The 21,819-nt window shown below is 42.6% G+C and overlaps 1 protein-coding gene across 1 annotated transcript; it reads left to right on the top strand.

Moving 5' to 3' along the window:
• Positions 1-18,870: 18,870 nt before the first annotated feature.
• LOC308314640 (E3 ubiquitin-protein ligase TRIM39-like) lies at positions 18,871-20,283 on the top strand (the record flags this gene model as incomplete). The annotated part of the gene is made up of 1 exon (XM_080762272.1): positions 18,871-20,283. The coding sequence occupies one exon, from the start codon at positions 18,871-18,873 to the stop codon at positions 20,281-20,283; it is 1,413 nt and encodes a 470-aa protein (XP_080618398.1).
• Positions 20,284-21,819: the final 1,536 nt, after the last annotated feature.

Below are 21,819 nucleotides of genomic sequence, written 5' to 3'. Positions count from 1 at the left end.
AGCAGATCTACAAGCTCGTAGCGCGCCACTCGGTGGCGCGCTATGAGCTTGTAGATCTGCTATTTTTCAATAGCTAAAGCATAACATAGTGCTAACACCAAAAGGTGGTTCCCGCCCAGAATGGGTTAAAAAGTGAAGGAGCAGCAGAACTATAAATAAAGTCCCTGTATAGTCCAGGACAGAGAGGAACATGTTCTGTTCTACTTGTTTTATGTTCTGCTTATCTAGATGTTTGTCTATGTCTATGTTTCTAGTTGATATGGTTCTATATGTTCATGTCTTCCACAGGTGTGTCTCCATCCATCCATCCATCTTCAACCGCTTATCCGTAGTCGGGTCGCGGGGGACAACAGCTCCACCAGAGAGCTCCAGACTTCCCTCTCCTCCAGAGCAACATTATAGTGACTCCCGAGACGTTCCAAGGCGCAGTGAGTCGATGTGTTTCCTCCAACTGCGCTCACTCATCAGCTCACTCATCACCACCACCACCACCACCACCAGATAGTGGCATTTGTCACACACATAATTGGGATTAATTATTTTAATTGTGTTTTTTGCATTGGACCCTTATAATGGACCCTATAGACTCTCAGAGTTACAGACCTTTAAAGGGACACTTCACCCTTTTTGCAAATATGTTAATGACGTTTAGAAGCTTTAGAACACTTTCCTGGGGGTCTTTATGTGTGTAATATGTGGTTTTAGATATTTTAGATTGTAGCAGTGAACCCAGTGTCTCTGATGTCATGTACACTGGTCTCACTACCTTCCTGGGGACAGGGAGGAACTCCTTATATGGTCAGCACACTCTATAGTAGGGAGGATTATCACAACAAAACAAAAAAATAAGTGATATTTGAATTAAGTGAAATCACTTACTCTACCTTTAAAGGTCAACACCTTTTTAGAAATCACAGTGGAAAAAAAAAAAGATTGCCGGCGATCTTTTAGAAGGTCCAAGGCGACTCAGTTCAGTTCAAGTATATAGAAAATCATTTTTTTTCTCCATTAAAAAGCAAAGGGTTAGAAAAAAGCTGTTGACCCGCATGGCTATAGAGTCTATAGCCATACTATATACTATGTTCATGTTCTGTTATTTTTCTTCTATTGTGTATAAATATCCATGGACGTTCTAACCCGAAAATACCGCCCGTACATGTTTGCTTGCTTACATAAACATTTCTGACACGGTCTTTCTTTATATAACCCATTCTGACCTGAGATCAGATTCATACGAGGTTTCCACTGGACACACACTGGTCTGATGAACCCATTCTGATCTGAGATCAGATTCTAAAAAATGTCAGTCGTTCTTCGATTTTTCAAAAATAGCAGACCTACAAGCTCGTAGCGCGCCACTCGGTGGCGCGCTATGAGCTTGTAGATCTGCTATTTTTCAATAGCTAAAGCATAACATAATGCTAACACCAAAATGGGTTCCCGGTCAGAATGGGATAATATCCAAAAGGCAACTGAATTCCTGCAACACAGTCGATGCCAAGGGAAATGAGCTGGCCTCAGCAAGCAAGCGGAGCATGTTATACAAGTGACATTTGGCTATATATATTGAGTCGAGCTGAGAGGCTTCTCTCTCTCTCTCTCTCTCTCTCTCTCTCTCTCTCTCTCTCTCTCTCTCTCTCTCTCTCTCTCTCTCTCTCTCTCTCTCTCTCTCTCTCTCATTGTTGCATCTATCTCGGTGTGCAATCGAGGACACGGAATAGTAATAAATAATAATACAAGTTTGGGTTTTGTTCGCTTAGCACTTTGAGTGGTAATGCGCTATACGAGCTTGTATAGGTCTGCTATTTATTTTTTTGAAAAATCATTAAAATGTGCCTCAAATCTTTCAGAAAATTGTCATGATTTAGAAAACTTTTTATATTGAGTCGAGCGAGAGGCTTCTCTCGAGACAAAAAAGAAACACATTTTAGTCGACTAAATCAACTGTAGATTTAGTCGACTGAAATCGTATGACATTTAGTCGACTAAAACTAGACTAGAACATTCCAGGTGACTAAAATGTGACTAAAACTAAGTGAAAACTATTCAAGAGACTAATGACTAAAACTAAAATTGAAATTTGCTGCCAAAAACAACACTGCTCCCGGTGGTGGTGGGAGCAAACATCACATGACTACAACCAGGAACCATAAGCAGAAGGAAGGCAGGAAGAGCATGCAGTCTAGTGAGCTTAAATACCCCGCCCAAATTGGTCAGCTGACTGCCACATCAGCCAATGACACGTGGGTTTGCACACACACTGAATAGACCCACATAGTAATGCAGCATATTATTAACCCCTTGAGTATTATGTATGTATGTATGTATGTATTTGGTTAAAATGGGTGGGGTTTAAAAAAAGGCAAAAGCTTGCTCTGGTGCACTGGCCTAAAAGTGGGTCCTTAAAAACTGCTAAAACGTCTGAAATGTATGTATGTAGGTATGTATGTATGTATGTGTGTAGTATTTAAAAGGGGGGGCTTTTTAGTAAAAAGCCCAGCCCACAAAACCTTCATATATTTAAAACAAATCCAAAATAAGGTTACCAGTGAAGGGCAAAATGCCTATTCACTGGGGACTATGCAAGGCAGAGGCGTCCACCCCCCTGAGTCCAAGTTAAGCTAGACCGCATACCTAAACCAATGTCCGAAATGTCTTCTAAAACCCAAGGGTAAAATGGATATAAAAATAGACAGTAATAAAACAACCTAAAACCATAAAGGAGTAAAAGTTCACAGCAAGGCCTGGAAACCATTTATTGATTGGACAGATAAAAGAACAGAAAGAGATAAAAATCAACTTCTTTCATTAAGACCAGTGGGTGTTACAGTTAGTAATTTTTTAATCCATCTGTGCTCCATGAGTTTCCGCTGTCCACTGGTCCATCGGACTCCACATTCCAGACCTGAAATGATGAGGTTAGCGATAGAATGGGATTGAAAGTGTGTGTATAGGGTTGTGTGTATGTCTGCTCGTTTGATGTGATATAAGTGTTGTTTGAGTCGTGTTTCTAGTGTGTGTCCGGTTTCTCCTATGTAGTGTTTATGACATTGTGTGCAGGTGATGATGTAGACTATATTGGGTGTGGTCAGAGACAGAGGGTCCGTGATGGGGGAGGAAGTGTGACTATGGGGGTTGTTGATGAATTTGCGGGGTTTGAAATGGAGTGTATGTGGCTGTGGGGGCTTGGGAGGTAAAGTGGAAAATTTGGAATGCACAAGGAGGTCTCCCAGGTTCCTGTTCCTTCTAAGTGCTGAAATGACTTGATGTGCTTGTAATGGGGGGTAGGATTGTTGTGTAGTGGTGAAATTTTGTTTAAATTTGTGGTGAAGTGGTTGGAGTGTATGTGAAAATGTGGTTATGAATGGGAGTAATGTTTTAATTGTAGAGGAGCCGATGGCCTGGATGGTGAGAGAAGAAGAGTTGGAGGAGGGAAGACATAGAGGAGAGGGTAATGTGTAGGCCCCGTCCAGGTCCGTCCCTGTCCCTGCGCTAGAGAGGGGCCTCTGATCCGGGTGCATGCTCTGAGGTGGCTGGGGAAGAAAGCTGGGATTGAGGTTAGGGTTAGAATTGGGGATGAGAGGGTTAGGGGTAGGAGGCAGAGTGTTGGTGGAGAGTGACTGGGTGGGGGAGAGAGAGGCCAGGGCATTGCTCCTGATGGTACGCAAAAGTCTTTTACTATAACCTCTCCTTCGGAGGACTGTAAAGAGTGTGTGTGTGGCCTGATTGAAGTGTTCCCTATTGGATGAAATCCTGAAAAACCGAATGATTTGTGATTTGATGATGCCTGCAAAAGTGTGCTTTGGGTGGTAACTGTGTTTGTGGAGTAGTGCGTGTGTGTCTGTGTCCTTAAAATATATTTTTGTCAGTAGTCGTTTATGTGTCTGGTCTATTGTATGAAAAAATACGGTGGTGTCCAGGAAGTTAATCTCTGTTGGATGAATTATGTGTTTGATGGTTATGGAAGCATGGTGTGTGTTCAAGATCTGTAAAAAGTTATCAAACTGTTGTAAGGTGTGTGGCCAGAGCCCTATGATGTCATCTAAAAATCTGAAATACATGGTGGGTTGTAGTGGACACTTTGCCAAGGCCTCTCTCTCCCACTCACTCATGTAAATGTTGGCATAAGCGGGTGCAAATTTCTTGCCCATAGCTGTGCCCTCTATCTGTAAATAGTGTTTGTTATTAAATGTGAAATCATTGCAATTGAGACTAAGTTCTAATAGTTGTAAAATGGCATTGTCTGGTCTAGTGTTGTCCGGGTGTGTCTGGAAGAGGTTTCTAACTGCCTGTAAACCAGTGGCTGTATGTATGTTAGTGTAAAGGCTGTCAATGTCTATGGTGAAAATGTATGTGTGTGGTGGCACAGCTATGGGCTTGATTTTTTCCAGGAAATCATATGTGTCTCTTAAATAACTGGCATGTATGAATAGTATGTATGTATGTATGTATGTATGTATGTATGTATGTATGTATGTATGTATGTATGTATGTATGTATGTATTTGGTTAAAATGGGTGGGGTTTAAAAAAAGGCAAAAGCTTGCTCTGGTGCACTGGCCTAAAAGTGGGTCCTTAAAAACTGCTAAAACGTCTGAAATGTATGTATGTAGGTATGTATGTATGTATGTGTGTGTGTAGTATTTAAAAGGGGGGGCTTTTTAGTAAAAAGCCCAGCCCACAAAACCTTCATATATTTAAAACAAATCCAAAATAAGAATGAATGAATGAATTAGCATGGCTGTGGTGGTGATGATGGTGATGATGACGATGATGATGATTATGGATTTTACGGCTATATATTTGTTTAATTAATAGGTAAATTCTTAGTTTAGTGTCAGTTATATATGCATATTATTATTATTATTATTATTATTGCCGTATAGTATGATTACTGGTGTTAATATCAGTGTAGAATGTATAAGTTATAAGGGATAATCTATGAGCCGTGCCGTTATTAAGATATTGCATGATGTGGAGGATAATTACCTTCATTAATAAAACATTTGTGTTGTTGTTATTCCACAACAACAGACCTCCTGGAGAGGGCTGTATATGGCATTCTGTGTGTGTGTGTGTGTGTGTGTGTGTGTGTGTGTGTGTGTGTGTGTGTGTGTGTGTGTGTGTGTGTGTGTGTGTGTGTGTGTGTGTGTGTGTGTGTGTGTGTGTGTGTGTGTGTGTGTGTGTGTGTGTGTGTGTGTGTGTGTGTGTGTGTGTGTGAAATAATTATAGAGAACCATGAAGCACTTTGCTTTTTTTTGTGGCAATTATGGACACAATTGCCATGAACTCAGAACTCAGAACATGTGATGCAGATAAATGAAGTACCCTCCCTGTCGACCGGTTATTTTCCTCAGATAAATGAAGTCCCCTCCCTGTCGACCGGTTATTTTCCTCAGATAAATGAAGTACCCTCCCTGTCGACCGGTTATTTTCCTCAGATAAATGAAGTACCCTCCCTGTCGACCGGTTATTTTCCTCAGATAAATGAAGTACCTTCCCTGTCGACTGGTTATTTTCCTCAGATAAATGAAGTACCCTCCCTGTCGACCGGTTATTTTCCTCAGATAAATGAAGTACCCTCCCTGTCGACTGGTTATTTTCCTCAGATAAATGAAGTACCCTCCCTGTCGACCGGTTATTTTCCTCAGATAAATGAAGTCCCCTCCCTGTCGACCGGTTATTTTCCTCAGATAAATGAAGTACCCTCCCTGTCGACCGGTTATTTTCCTCAGATAAATGAAGTACCCTCCCTGTCGACCGGTTATTTTCCTCAGATAAATGAAGTACCCTCCCTGTCGACCGGTTATTCTCCTCAGATAAATGAAGTACCCTCCCTGTCGACCGGTTATTTTCCTCAGATAAATGAAGTACCCTCCCTGTCGACCGGTTATTTTCCTCAGATAAATGAAGTACCCTCCCTGTCGACCGGTTATTTTCCTCAGATAAATGAAGTATCCTCCCTGTCGACCGGTTATTTTCCTCAGATAAATGAAGTACCCTCCCTGTCGACCGGTTATTTTCCTCAGATACATGAAGTACCCTCCCTGTCGACCGGTTATTTTCCTCAGATAAATGAAGTACCCTCCCTGCGACCGGTTATTCTCCTCATAAATGAGTGAATTATAAGTGAGTGAATTATCCTTTACAGTGCTGTTATCCCACGAGTATAGCCTAAATGACCCCTTTTACCGTTTAAAAATTAAAAAAACTAATTATATAATTTTCATCAATTGAAAACAATTACAACAATTTCAAAAGTTATAGTCATAGTTACTCTTTTTCTCCTATTCATTTCCAAAAGTATTTCAGAAAGAATCAAACCATTTCTATAATATATATATATATATATATATATATATATATATATATATATATATATATATATATATATCTGCGGGTCCCAGAAAAACATTAATTCTATTTTAGGTCTTGAGCTAAAAGGTTTGGGAAGGTTTTTTTCTCACAGCTGCTGCTGTGAGACCTTTATAGTTCCGAAGTATGTTCTGCAATCTGCTCAGTCAATACTGTACGTATACTGTAGGCCTACTGTATGTCTGAATAATATGCACTATCTTCAAATGTCTTCTGTGGCAGGATAATGTAAAGTGTGGGTGGAGGGTGGACTCGGTGGAGGGTGGAGGTGGATGGGGAGGGAGGTGAGAATAGTGTGTTTTGAAGTTCTCTTTGGGTTAGGAATGTCACGATATCAGTCTGTTGTACACTTGTATTATGCCCTAGTGTTTCCTGTTCTGCCTAGTTGTGTTTGCCTGCCTTGTCTTACCTCCCTGTGATTACTGGGTTTTCTCCACCTGTGTCCTGTTAGTCTCCCAGCCAATCCCATGAGTGTTGTTTGTTCTGTTCACCTGTGTATTGCGATCCCTGTGTCTACTTAAACCCTCAGTCCCTTGTGTTCCCTGCTTGATTACAGATGTTGTTACAGTGTTCAGTCCTACGTAGTTATGTTCTTGTCGTGTTCTTTTGTATTCTCTCTTGTGTTCCTGTGTTTTGGAGAATAAATCACCTACATTTGACCTGCTCTGCTCTTGCTCTGTTTCTGCAATTGGGTTCTACATCCTGAGTCGCACCGTGACAAGGAAGGAATATGGTGGATATGGGAGGAATCAGGCAGAATGCAGAGACCTGTACAGTTGACAGTTGAGGTATAAAAACAAAACTGAAATACATTAAGATGTCGTCTCTGTGTCGAGGTGGAAACCTCATCGTGTTACTGTACAACTGTTACTTTTCAGGGTTCAAATAGAGCACTGAGGTCTGACGTCACTTTCAGTAGAGGGCGTCAGTCCCCAGGTTCATGTATTTGTTTAGTTGCATTGAAATCCCCATTGAGGCGATTTTAGATCGCCTCATATAACAACTGTGTTTGAAAAATAAACATGTCACCCCGGCCGCTTCACTCATATGGATATGAAGAATCAACTGACTGAGAGAGAACGCTAATGTTACTGCTGCTGAATTAGTTAGATTTTCGCTAGAAGCAGACTGTATCATATATGAGTGACTGACTGAGTGGCAAACGATACAGAGACACCTCCCTGACAATAACGCCGAGACAGCTTGTTTATTTTTGGACCACAACGCTTATTATAGTAGACGATATTAAGATGACCCCATGTTATTCTCCATAGAGAAATTACTTCCGCGAACCAGGGGAATCTTCGGGATGAGCGAGTTACGTCAGGACTTTAGAACCAGGGGAATCGAAGGGGTGAGCGAGTTACGTCAGGACTTTAGAACCAGGGGAATCGAAGGGGTGAGCGAGTTACGTCAGGACTTTAGAACCAGGGGAATCGAAGGGGTGAGCGAGTTACGTCAGGACTTTAGAACCAGGGGAATCGAAGGGGTGAGCGGGTTACGTCAGGACTTTAGAACCAGGGGAATGGAAGGGGTGAGCGAGTTACGTCAGGACTTTAGAACCAGGGGAATCGAAGGGGTGAGCGAGTTACGTCAGGACTTTAGAACCAGGGGAATCGAAGGGGTGAGCGGGTTACGTCAGGACTTTAGAACCAGGGGAATGGAAGGGGTGAGCGAGTTACGTCAGGACTTTAGAACCAGGGGAATGGAAGGGGTGAGCGAGTTACGTCAGGACTTTAGAACCAGGGGAATGGAAGGGGTGAGCGAGTTACGTCAGGACTTTAGAACCAGGGGAATGGAAGGGGTGAGCGAGTTACGTCAGGACTTTAGAACCAGGGGAATGGAAGGGGTGAGCGAGTTACGTCAGGACTTTAGAACCAGGGGAATGGAAGGGGTGAGCGAGTTACGTCAGGACTTTAGAACCAGGGGAATGGAAGGGATGAGCGAGTTACGTCAGGACTTCGGTGCTCTATTCAAAGACAGAAAAGGTAGCAGATCGACAAGCTCAAAATGTTTCGAACTTGTAGATCTGCTATACTTGCTTTTGTGTGTGACGCTTATATAGGTATTATCAAAATGTTTTATGAAAAAACACACAAAAAGTCAAGAATTTATTTAGCAAAAAAAGATAATGCCTTTTCCATCAACTATAAGATAATGTGAATATTTATATAGGTAATGATTTATGTTACACTGTTGAATTGATCGAAATAAGCTAAACCAAACTAAACTAAACACTCACATGCACATGTAATCATATAATATTCATTCGATTCCAACGCGACTCTCTCTCAGTATAGGGAGAATAATGACAATAATAATAATAATAATAATAATAATATATCACTGTATACTATGTGTGGTACGGTAACGGTACAGTCAATGATACTCATATGCACACAACAGAAGCAATGCCACGGTGCTGTAATCAAGTGTCCACGTTCATCTGCAATACATTCCATAGAGTGAGTTATGATGAATGAGGCTATGATTCATACCTCAGTCTCTCTTTTGTGAACATATATCGAGTTATCCCATTCTGGCCGGGGACGCCTTTTGGTGTTTTAAACTTAAGCATTGTTTCATGCTTTATAGCTATTGAAAAATAGCTAAATGCTATATATATATTTTTTTTAATCGTGAAAATGTGGCGCAAATCTTTATATATATATTCTTTCAGAGCGAACATTTTTAACTCATATCTTTGCTTCTGCAGGGAGGGGGAGGGGGGGTCCCTTGAGGGTGACTGTGGCTCAGGAGGTAGAGCAGGTCGTCCAATGATCCCTGGGTCGGCGGTTCGAATCCCGGCTCCTCCTCCTCCTATGTCGAAGTGTCCTTGGGCAAGAAGACACTGAACCCCAAATTGCTCCCGATGTGCTGGTTGGTGCCTTACAATGCATATGGCTTCTGCCGCAATCGGTGTATGAATGAATGGGTGAATGTAATGCCACAATCTATGTAAAGCGCCTTGGATAACTGACACAGAAACATGGGGTTTTTTCCAGAAAACTGTCAGATCCTCAGGTCTAAATGGACTATAGTGGTTTTGTTAAATGTCCTTGCATCTCCCCTCCCCCCCCACCACCACCCCCCGACTAACGGACTATCAATCAGTAGGACATTGATTGTCTCGGCTCTTATTAGTGCCTGCCTGTCCAGACATTCATGTCTGGATCTCTGGGAGGACTTGTTCCAATGAGTGCATTCATCATCATTTAACTGCTTAACGCGTTCAGACCCCCAGAATTATATGTAATTGGCCGACCCCCATCTGAACATGTTGTTCCAGGGACCCCCATCTGAACATGTTGTTCCAGGGACCGACGCCCCTCAGAAGCAAAGATTTGAGTAGAAAGAATAACTATATATAACTTGAAAGAATATATATATTCAAAGATTGGCGCCTCATTTTCACGATTTTCACAAAAATAGCAGATCTATAGCGCTATGAGCTTGTATAGATCTGCTATTTTTCAATAGCTATAAAGTGTGACATAATGCTTTGGGTTCCCGTTCAGAATGGGTTAAAAGCTTAAAAAATCCACAGCTTCATGCTAGAAGACCTCTTCGTCAGGACCGCTATACTCGAACATTCATTCATGTTTGCAACACTCTGAATAAGCCAGCAATTTATTTTAGGATTGTACACTACCGGTGGATGGTGAGCAAAAATAAAGGGAATCTCCGCACACTCAGATCTGTTGCACGATCAATGTATTTATTTAGCAAGCTTTAATTCGGTCTACTGATATTCTTCAGGCATAATCAAAAAGTGACATAGGACAGAATATATGTTCATAACTTGATTGGATGAATGATCACACCTATGTCAAAACATTTTTTTTTTTTTTCTTCTCCCTTCTGTCTAAATCTTTCTAAAATATAATAGCAGATCTATAACGTGCATTAAAATGATGCTTAAGTGATTATAAGGACAAGGCAATCACTTATACCGTCCATTTCACGATATTACACGAAATCTGAAATCCAAGACGATTATCAAGAATCACATCACGATACGATATTATCAATATATTGGACAGCCATACTGGTACTGAAGGACTCTCTCTCTCTCTCTCTCTCTCTCTCTCTCTCTGTCACATCGCACGCACACACACACACACACACACACACACACACACACACACACACACACACACACACACACACACACACACACACACAGAGACCAAGGTGTCTCTCCGCCCTCCTTCTTCCATTATCAGGGATAGGAGGTAAAACAATCAGTGCACTTTTCAGTGTTTAAATTGCTGCCGTCGTGTCAACAGCTTAAACAGATTAAACTTTCATCCCCGAAACGATTATATAAAAGCTCCAAATTGTTCCGTCAAGCCAAGCGGCGCCATCATGTAGCCGTTAACCCATTCAGGCCCGACTTCGAAATTAAAAGAAATGTCTTCTAAAACCTGACAGTTTTCTGAAATACGGTACCCATGTTTCTATGTCAGAGGTCCTCAATATTTCATGTCAAGGACCCCACAAATTATTATTTTATACGTCTCCAAACCCCCCCCCCCATCTGAAAACATGTTGTTCCAGGGACCCCCCTCCCCCCAGAAGCAAAGATTTGAGTTAAAATGTTCACTCTGTAATAATATATATTCAAAGATTTGAGGCACATTTTCACGAATAAAAAAAAAATAGATCTACAAGTTCATAGTGCGGCACTCAGTGCCGCGCTATGAGCTTGTAGATCTTCTATTTTTCAATAGTTAAAGTATAAGATAATAACCAAAAGGGGTTCCGCTCAGAATGGGTTAATAGCGACCATGGCAGGAGTCTGAGACGAGAGAGCACCGGGTTTGATCCTGACACTGTCACTAAATGCTACTGGAGACGTAGACGTACGGCGTGCGTGCCACTGGGGGTCGTTATACGTCAATAGGTTCCATTAGCACCAGTACGACGGTCCACCCATCAACACATAGAAAGGAGAAGAGAGTCCACTTATCCGGTCCACCCAAAAACACACAGAAAGGAGAAGAGAGCCAGCAGGCAGTACTCTGTACACAGTAGGCAGTACGCTGTACACAGTAGGCAGTACTCTGTACACAGTAGGCAGTACTCTGTACACAGTAGGCAGTACTCTGTACACAGTAGGCAGTACTCTGTACACAGTATCTGTACACAGTAGGCAGTACTCTGTACACAGTATCTGTACACAGTAGGCAGTACTCTGTACACAGTAGGCAGTACTCTGTACACCGTAGGCAGTACTCTGTACACAGTAGGCAGTACTCTGTACACAGTAGGCAGTACTCTCCCATTGTTTTATTTGATACTTAATCCATTTAGACCTATAAGGACGATTCTACACGTGTCCTCTAAATCCTGAAAGTTTTCTGAAATACATAATTATGTTATGACCCCCCCCAAGCAAATATATGCAAAGTTAAAAACGTTCGCTCTATATATAGATTTGCGACACATTTTCACGGTTTTTCAAAAATAGCAGACCTACCTATACAAGCTCGTGCCGCGCTACGAGCTTGTATATACAGTATAGGTCTGCTATTTTTGAAAAATCTTGAAAATGTGTCGCAAATCTAGCTTGTAGATCTGCTATTTTTCAACAGCTGAAGCATAACGTAATGCTTAAAACACCAAAAAGGGGTTCCGGCCCAGAATGTGTTAAGCATACCCTTCATGACGTTGAGTAGCGGTACGTATAGTTCCATGGCTGGCACCGTGCCCGGTCCTCCAGTCACTGCAACGCACAGAGAGAAGCAGAGAGAGAGCCAGAATTATTCTACACCACAGCCTGCACTTCACTCCCCGTAATGCTCCCCCTGCCTCTTAATGTCTTAATGGCTAATGTTTTATGTAAATATAAAGCACTTTGAATTGTCTTGTTGTTGAAAATGTGCTAATATGCTCATGCCTTTCACACGCGCGCACACACCCGCACACACACACACACACACACACACACACACACACACACACACACACACACACAAACACGCTCTAATGTTTGGTCCATTGTGACATATTAGGAATTCTCTCTCCCATTAAAGACAGCCTGTCTTTAATCATGTCTGTCCAGTCTGTTCCTGTATAATACTACTGTATAATGTTCCTGTATAATACTACTGTATAATGCAACAAAACAGCACGAGAGAGACTCGGAGTAGAGTCGCTGTTTCTCCGCCTAGAAAGGAGCCATCTTAGGTGGTTCGGGCATCTGGTTAGGATGCCTCTCGGGCGTCTCCCTAGGGAGGTCCTCGAGGCACGTCCCACTGGGAGGAGACCCCCGGGGCAGACCAAGGATCACGTCCCACTGGGAGGAGACCCCGGGGCAGACCAAGGACCACGTCCCACTGGGAGGAGACCCCCGGGGCAGACCAAGGACCACGTCCCACTGGGAGGAGACCCCCGGGGCAGACCAAGGACCACGTCCCACTGGGAGGAGACCCCCGGGGCAGACCAAGGACCACGTCCCACTGGGAGGAGACCCCGGGGCAGACCAAGGACCACGTCCCACTGGGAGGAGACCCCCGGGGCAGACCAAGGACCACGTCCCACTGGGAGGAGACCCCCGGGGCAGACCAAGGATCACGCCCCACTGGGAGGAGACCCCCGGGGCAGACCAAGGACCACGTCCCACTGGGAGGAGACCCCGGGACAGACCAAGGGGGGGGGGGGGGGGGGGGGGGTGGGGGGGGGGGGGGGGGGCGCCCTGGGCTCTCCTTTCTTTCTGATGCATTTCAGGTTGGCAAAAATCTTTCACACAAGGTCAACCTCTCCACAATGCAGCAATGTCATATTTTGACAGCAGAAACTGCCTGTCATAATTTCACCCCCCATCCCTATCCATTGGACAGTATTAGGATGTTGATATTCATTTTGTATTCATCCGTATATAGGGCTCCAAAAAACACCTTGTGTCTATTTCAATCACAGGTTTTTTGACTGGGGGGGGGGGGTCATATTTTGACAGCAGCGACTGCCTGTCATAATTTCACCCTAGCCCCGCCGGGGCGCCTGATGGAGGGTAAAGGAACTGGTTGGAATAACGTGTTCCTTCCACGCGCTACGTCCAACCAGGGAAACTCCCCCCTGTCAGGTGTAAAGGAGCAACTTGGACACTCAGCCATGAAGGAAGCTTGAGTTAAGTCTGTTGCTCTCCCCTTGTCCCCCATATATGGGGACTAGGTTGGTGGAGGGTGTGTAGAGCCCAGGATCACATTAGATGATTGACACAGGGGTGAAAAATGGGTTACAAAATCGTGGGATAAAAAATATATTTAAAATAAATATGTAGTATTAAGCCTGGCACAGTACTATGAACAATTTCAATACTCTAAATTATTGATGTAATCCTACTATCCAAATATGCAAATACATATTTCTCTGTAAATTGACTTTGTACCTGAAAAAAATATAATGTTAAACCTTAAAAATCACTCTCAGAAGTTTCTTCCGTCTTTAAGGTTCATTATTTTTTTGTATGGTTGCTGTCTATGGGTACATGTCTATGGGTACATGTCTATGGGTACATTCAGGATATAAAGGGCAATTCACTCCTTTTTAAGGTAAAGACAGCACCACTGCATTTGGGTTTTCTGGCTGCTATCGAAGTTATTTATTATTATTTTTTATACAGTCCTTTAAAACTATTACAGTATTCATCTAGGTATCAATTTATTACCTAACAAATTGGTCCTTGGTTCCATTTGTACACTCTCAGAGTTACAGACCCATATAAGGGTCCATTTGGTTCCATAAAGTTTATCATTTAGCTGGGGACCCCCTGGAACTCCCTCAAGGACCCCTGGGGGTCCCCGGACCCCACTTTCGGAACCACTTGTAAAGACAACCAATCATAAAACACATGTAATCATCAAATCAGGTGGCAGCTGCGTTGTCCACAGTCATCATGTGACTCTTAAAGTTACAGTGCCTCAAATTATCATCATATCATAGGCCTACTATAATTCAGCGAATGTCTGAATGAATGTCACTGACAGAGCATTATCTCATCATTGGCTGCACCAATCACTCCCACTTTTCACACAGGCATGGACCATAATTATATGGAGGTCTTAACGGAGCCCTTTTTTCGATTTGACACATTAATGATTAATAATGAATTTATTAGTGGATTAAAACAGCCGTTTACAGCCGTGGTCTTTATTCGTGGTCTATCTCCGACCGAGCCACACTATTAGCACACATCTCTCCATGCCAAAAGAATTCTGCACGCTCCCAGAATCCAGCTAGGCTACTTTTTACAGACGCAACTGTCATATTTACTGTACAAATATTGTTTTTACATCACCACACGATGGGCAATGCGCCCGGGCGCAGTACCCCCCACGGCCACAAGATGGGGGCAAATATCTCACAACGGGTAAGGGCTAGTTACAATAATACAGGGAAAAACTACTGTATATATAAATGTCATGCGCCATACAATCCAAAGAAGTCAACATATACAACTGAGAGTAACTGCAGTGATAGCTAGGAATGCACTACCAAAGTGTATAACCAATACAAATACAAAATTCATCTTTAAAATCAAGTTAAAAGAACACCTTATGTAAATCATACTGCAGTAAACCTGGGAAAATAATAATTAAAATGTATAATGTGTTGAAAGTGATTTTTTCTTTGTTTTTTATTTCACCTATGTTTTTTATTCCTTATTTTATATATATTTTTTCAGTTAGTGTTTGTAAACAATTGTAAGTATTGCCTTTGTTAAATGTTAAATGTTTGTCTGTGTCGGACCCCAGGAAGACTAGCTTTTGTCAAGGCAAAAGCTAATTTGCCTTGACAATAAATAAATAATAAATAAATAAATAATAAACAATAAACAACTGAACAATTAATAAGCTAATTAATGTCACATTATAAGGTCCTACACTACCATGACAAGAGTGGACAGGTAAAAGTATTTTTTTTTAAAACAGCACAGGTGTTTCTTAATTGCCGCACCCTGCTGGACAAGATCGAAGTTCGATCAATAGTGAATTAAGTGACAGTGTATTTTGATATGGATATTTATAGCATATAGGTTTAAAGGTTTATATAGGTTTAAAATCCCACCAAATCGTTATTATATACATTCAGTCAATGTTGTTGCATTCCCAATACCTGTACTGCCACTTTAAGACTTCCCCCTTGCGGTCGAGTGTTAATGACATCACACTGCTGCGCCTCCTTCTCACTCATTTCATGCTGGACTCACTGAGAGGAGGTATGTGTTGTTTTTCTCAGCTGATGTTTTGTAACACAACAGTTTGCACCTTTAAATGCTACTATGCTGGGGTGTCTAATGGATGAATAGGGCATATGAGGTATGTGGTCAGCTGTATGGCTGGCTCAGGGAAGAGGACGCCCCTGCCTTGCATAGTCCCGTGGGAGGCACATCTCAATGATTGGGTATGGGACACAAGCTAAGGCTTGATCACCCTTTAGCTGGCCACCTTTGATGAGGGTGTATATTAGTGTTGGAAGGCCGAAACACCCGCTGATTCAAAGGCACACTACTGAGGATGTGTCCCAAAATTGACATCATAGCCTAGTTGAAATACACCTCCCAATGCCACTCTTAACATCAAGGCAATCTCATGTGAGCCCCTCACCATCTATTGGCACAATGGACAGTCTTAACATCACGTCCCGTGTTTTATGATTCTTATTAGCTGTTAAAAATACATTTTGGGGTCGCTTATAGGAGACATGTGCTTCCAAATATTACAGCAGTGGTTCCCAAACATTTCCATCAAGGACCCCCATTTGAAAAGATATCCCAGGGACCCCCATGAGAGAAGATGTTTTAAGGCTCTATCAGTGATTCTCAACCTGTGTAATTTCAAGGAGTTTGACTAGCTGCAATTTGCAACTCTAGATTTTTTTTAACCCTAACCCTAGAGTTGCAATACCCTCCATTGACTCCCCACTCATCCAAACTGCGTTTGTGATCTGCTCGTATTAAACGACGTTAAACTCACCAACATTGCAGCTCTAGGCCAAGCTTGAATTATATCCTCTTTCAATCTGCCGAGCTTTTGTGTCATAAATATCCACCGTAGACGTGTTATGAGCTGCTTTCTGTCAATAAATTCTCTGCAGGTGATTATTTTTCTAAGTGTTGGAGTTTGGAAGCACTCGTCGTAAGTCACTGAACGGCCCTGCGTAGCACCTGTTTTGAATTTGCACATAATGCAGGAGGCAGCAGCGTGATTTGTTAATAAAAAACGAGTGCTTTCAAACTCCAACATTTAGAAAAGGAATCGCATGCATAGAATGTCTTGACAGAAAGCAGCTCATAACAAGTCTACGGTGGAGTTTTATGAAACAAAAGCTGGGCAGATTGAAAGAGGATCATTCAAGCTTGGCCTAGAGCTGCAATGTTGGTGAGTTTAATGTCGTTTAATACTTATCGTAGCAAATCGCAAACGCAATTTGGATGAGTGGGGAGTCAATGGAGGGTATTGCAACTCTAGATTCATCCCATTTTTAAAAAAAAATCTAGAGTTGAAAATTGTGGCTAGAGTTTGACATGCATATCAATCTACGGACCCCCATTTAAAGGCAGTTCTATCTTTGGGACCCCAATTCATATTGTAAAATCAATGTTAATTTAACATTGGACCCATCAGGGTCCATTTTGACCCATTTGAACACTCAGAGTTACAGAAGCATAAGGGTCTGTAGAAGCCATCTTTTGTATGTCTTTATTATTATTATTATCACAATTGTTGTAGCTATTTGGCATTCGTGGGCATTGGTTTTATGGGTTATAATTTAATTATTGTTTGGACAACAGGGGCACGCCACCCCTGGCCTAATTGCTTGACAGAGGGTGGGTGATTGGGGAGCGGCATGCACCTGGTGGACTTAATGTTTTTTACCAGACAGACAGACAGACAGACAGACAGACAGCACAGAGATCATGCCATAACAAGGAAGAGAAGATGTGACTGTTTGTAATGTATCATTCACTGCACTTTGCAAAGTAAATGCAAACAAAAATGACATTGAACCTGTTGGACAATCTGTTTCTTATGTCTGCGTATACATCCATAATGTCTGAGTGCATCAGTGGGTTTGTTGGCTATAATAAGGTAGAAATGTTTGGAACCAACAAAATGGCCACAATGGGGGTCCATTCTGTTTCATTTGGCTGGGGACCCACTGGAACTCCCTCAAGGACCACTTGGGGGGTCCCTGGACCCCACGTTTGGGGACCACTGTAGTACAGGGTTCCAGGGTCTGTTGTATAGCTGCAATTAGCAACGCTAGATTGTTCTATAATGGGATGAATCTAGAGTTGCAATACCCTCCATTGACGTCCCACTGATCCAAATTGCCTTTCCGATCTGCTTTGCATTAATCAACGTTAAACTCACCATCAGTGCCCTGCTGTATAGGGAAAGCTTGGATTATCCTCTTTCAAACTGCAAAGCGTTTGTTTCATGAACATCCACCGTAAAACATGTTATGAGCTATATAATACTTTCTGTAAAATAAATTACGTGCTGTGATACTTTTTTTCTAAGTGTTGGGAGTTTGGAAGCACTCGTTTTTATTAATGGGTCGTGCTGCGACGTCGAAGCGGGTTAAGGTACGCAGGGCCGTTCAGTGACTTGGACGAGCGCTTCCAACACTTAGAACAACGGGGGGGGGGGGGGGGGGGGGGAGGGGAACTTTTAGTTCCTATAGCTGACTGGACTGATCTTTGAACTTTTTACGCAAAGCAGTATTCACAGCAGTGTTGTTTTCGGCAGCAGATTTGTATTTTAGTTTTAGTCATAGTCTCTTGAATGGTTTTCATCTAGTTTTAGTCACTTTAGTCACCTGGAATGTGTTAGTGTTAGTCTAGTTTTAGTCGACTAAATATCATGAGATTTTAGTCTACTAAATATACAGTTGATTTAGTCTTTTTAGTCTTATTTTGGTGGGCATTGATGCCGTAGTAAGGACTGTTTTTACACTTGCTGAAAATAGCCGATCTACAAGCTGCGACGCGTTGTGGGCTTGTAGATCGGCTATTTTCAGCATGCAACCAAGTGTAAAATGACTTGTACTGGATCTCTTGTCCACTAGTCCCTTCCTAACATTTTATTTGTTGACGAAATTGTCAGTATATTTAGTCTCCGTTTTAGTCATCATAGCTTAGTTTTCATTTAGTTTTCTTCAGTGGAAAAAGGTAGTCGACAAACATTTTTCGTCTTAGTTTTAGTCGACGAAAACGACACTGATTCACAGTGAAAGGAAAACTTCAGGGAACATTCTATAGAAGACTTGGTGTGTAACCTCAAATCTTCTTCTTTCAGCTAATTCCCCATCAGCGGTTTCCATCTCCTTCTGTTCTCCGAGTCTTCTCTTCAGTCACTCCAGACGTCTCTCACCGACGGCCTCCATAAACCTCCGTATCTTCAGCATCCGTCTCCCAGTGTTACCTAGTATAGACTGACTGGCTGATCAACGCGTTTTGTAGCTTAATTCGCTTAAAAGAGACAAAATGGCTTCTAAATTGTCTTTCACAGAAGATGATTTCTCCTGCCCGGTGTGTCGTGAAGTCTTTACAGATCCTGTTCTCCTGCCGTGTACCCACAGCTTCTGCAACGCCTGTCTGCAGGAGTGGTGGAGAACGACCCAAGAGAAGGACTGTCCGGTTTGTAAGGAGAGACATGCAACGGCCCCCCCTCTTAACCTGGCTCTGAAGAACCTGTGTGAGACCTTCACACAGAGGAGACTTCAGAGATCCACCGAGGTTCTCTGCGGTCTGCACGCCGAGACATTCAAGCTGTTCTGTCAGGAATGTCTACAGCCGGTGTGTGTCGTGTGTCGAGAGTCCAAAGAACACACCGACCACCGCTGCAGACCTGTCGATGAAGCTGCCCTGGATTACAAGAAGGAAGTGGGTAAATCACTGTGGTCTTTAAAGAATGAGCTGGATACCTTTAAAACGTTTAAAACAAAGTGTGACCAAACAGCAGAACACATTAAGGTCCAGGCCCAGAACACAGAGACGCAGATTAAGGAAGTGTTTAAGATTCTTCATAAGTATCTGCATGATGAAGAGGAGGCCAGGATCACTGCACTGAGGAAGGAAGAGCAGCAGAAGAGTCGGATGATGACGGAGAAGATGGAGGGTCTGAACAGAGACATATCGACCGTTTCAATCGCAATCAGAGACCTGGAGGAGGAGCTGAAAGCTGAACACGTCTCGATCCTGCAGAACTACCGAACCACAGTGGAGAAAGTACAGCTCACACCACCCAACCCACAGCCCGTCTCGGGAGAGTTGATGGACGTGGCCGGACACCTGAAAAACCTGGCCTTCGGTGTCTGGGAAGGGATAAAGGGAATTGTCTCCTACCGTCCCGTCATCCTGGACCCCAACACTGCCTGGCCAGGACTCGTCCTGTCTGATGATCTGACCAGCGTGAGTTGGAGGCGGAGGAGAGCGTGGGGACAAAAGCTTCCCGACAACCCAGAGAGGTTCGACTTTTGGCACGGCGTCCTGGCCTCTGAGGGCTTCGACTCGGGGACTCACAGCTGGGACGTCGAGGTCGGAGACAACTCATTCTTTGCGCTAGGTGTGGTCGTAGAGTCCAACAAAAGGCAGGGCATATCAGGCAGATTCATTGCAGGCCAACACTGGGGAATAGACGTACATAGAAGTGGTTGTTATGCAAACGCATCGGAGTCGTTCACTTTACTCTCTGTGAATTGGAAACCCCGGAGGATCAGAATCCAGCTGGACTGGGAACGAGGGAAGCTGTCCTTCTCTGACGCCGATACCGACGCACACCTGCACACCTTCACTGACACTTTCACTGAAACGATCATTCCGTACTTTTACACTGAGGATGAGGTTCACCCTGTGAAGATATCACAAATGAAGATCCGGATACAAATGGAGATCTGACTAGTGGCTCTTTTCGACTACACGAACTAGACGGTGAACCATTATTTTAGGTTCTGGGTTCCTGTTCGCGGTTCTCGGGACCAAAATGTGAGACCTGATCAGGGTGTGAATTCTGGGAACCTACATTCTAAACTTGATACTTTCAAAATGTGCATTTAGTTCAAAGTTAAATATTACAGAAGATTGTATGACTCCACGAGGTACAACGTAAACTATTAACCCTAGAGGAGACATGTATGTGTGTGTGTTGTCATGTCCTTGTAACATTGACATGCATGATATTTAGATTCTCAGACTCGGGACAAAGTGTAGTGTGTGTGTGGGCATGGGGAAATCATGGACTGGTTTTAACTAAGATAATGTAACGAATAAGGCTTTTTCCCTAATTCCAGTCTTAGAATCTGACTTTTTTAATTTCACAACATCACCCCATTTCCACTGGGATTTATGGGGCGGATGAATGAGTGTGGCATATTTGGTTTGGAACAAATATCTTGTCTCATTCTGTCATTCTGCCTGGCGACATCATGTGTCCCTATCCAAATCAGGTTCTCCAATCGCCTATTTTGTAGTTTTTGTAGTTTTGTAGTTTTGTAGTTTTTATACTTGGTAAAGCTCAGTGTATTTCTAGGATGTATAGATTTATGGAGGTTATATCATTCTGACATTGATAATGGAACGCAGATATGGACTCGAATTGTAAATATTGATAACCAATATTTGGAATCGAGTCAAATTGATTCGCTTCGAAATGTTATGCCTTTTTGTCATTTATAGATTTGTTTGGGGGGGGATTTGTTGTTCTGATCAGTGGTGGAAACACTCCATGTTTTAAAGTCTCAAATACTGAAATGTAGAAATTCTCTGTTATTACAAGTATAATGTCCGGAATTAAAATGTACAGAAAATAATAAAAGTCAAAGTATTCATTATGCAGAATGTCCCATTTCATTATTATTTTTTTAATGTATAAAAAGTCTTTTGAAAATGGCAGATCTACAAACACACAATGCTCATTGTGATGTAGTGAAATCAACGCTCGCCAAAATACATTTTAGTCGACAAAATCAACTGTAGATTTAGTCGACTAAAACTAGACTAACACTAAAACATTCCAGGTGACTGAAACTAAATTAAACCTATTCCAGAGACTAATGACTAAAACTAAAATCAAATGTGCTGCCAAAAACTGTTCATTTTCCTCAGACATTTTCCTCAGCCATTCATCAGGGAGTTTGTTGGAACGTTTAACGGGAGTTTCCTGTAATAATATACACATCCGTGTTCCAAGCTTCTTGCGCAGTGAAACCTTTTCAGTCGATAGAAGATGGAAACACAATGTCTCCGGCAACATGTCAGCCCGCGGGCCACCCCAATTCCTTGAGTCAATGAGCGCTCTGCACAAACTTATTGGAATAACCTTTTATAGCACAAACCACTGATATTAACCGCAGGAAATCATATCTGTCCCTATTTTCTGCGAAATGGCATATAGAGACAGTCGTGAGTGCATTGCGTGCGGATAAGAAGCCATGA

The sequence above is a fragment of the Protomyctophum bolini genome (assembly GCF_963924005.1).
Source record: "Protomyctophum bolini genome assembly, chromosome: 4".
Taxonomy (NCBI): Eukaryota; Metazoa; Chordata; class Actinopteri; order Myctophiformes; family Myctophidae; genus Protomyctophum; species Protomyctophum bolini.
The sequence above is the reverse complement of the archived record's forward strand: the minus strand, read 5'-3'. Positions and strand labels throughout refer to the sequence as shown.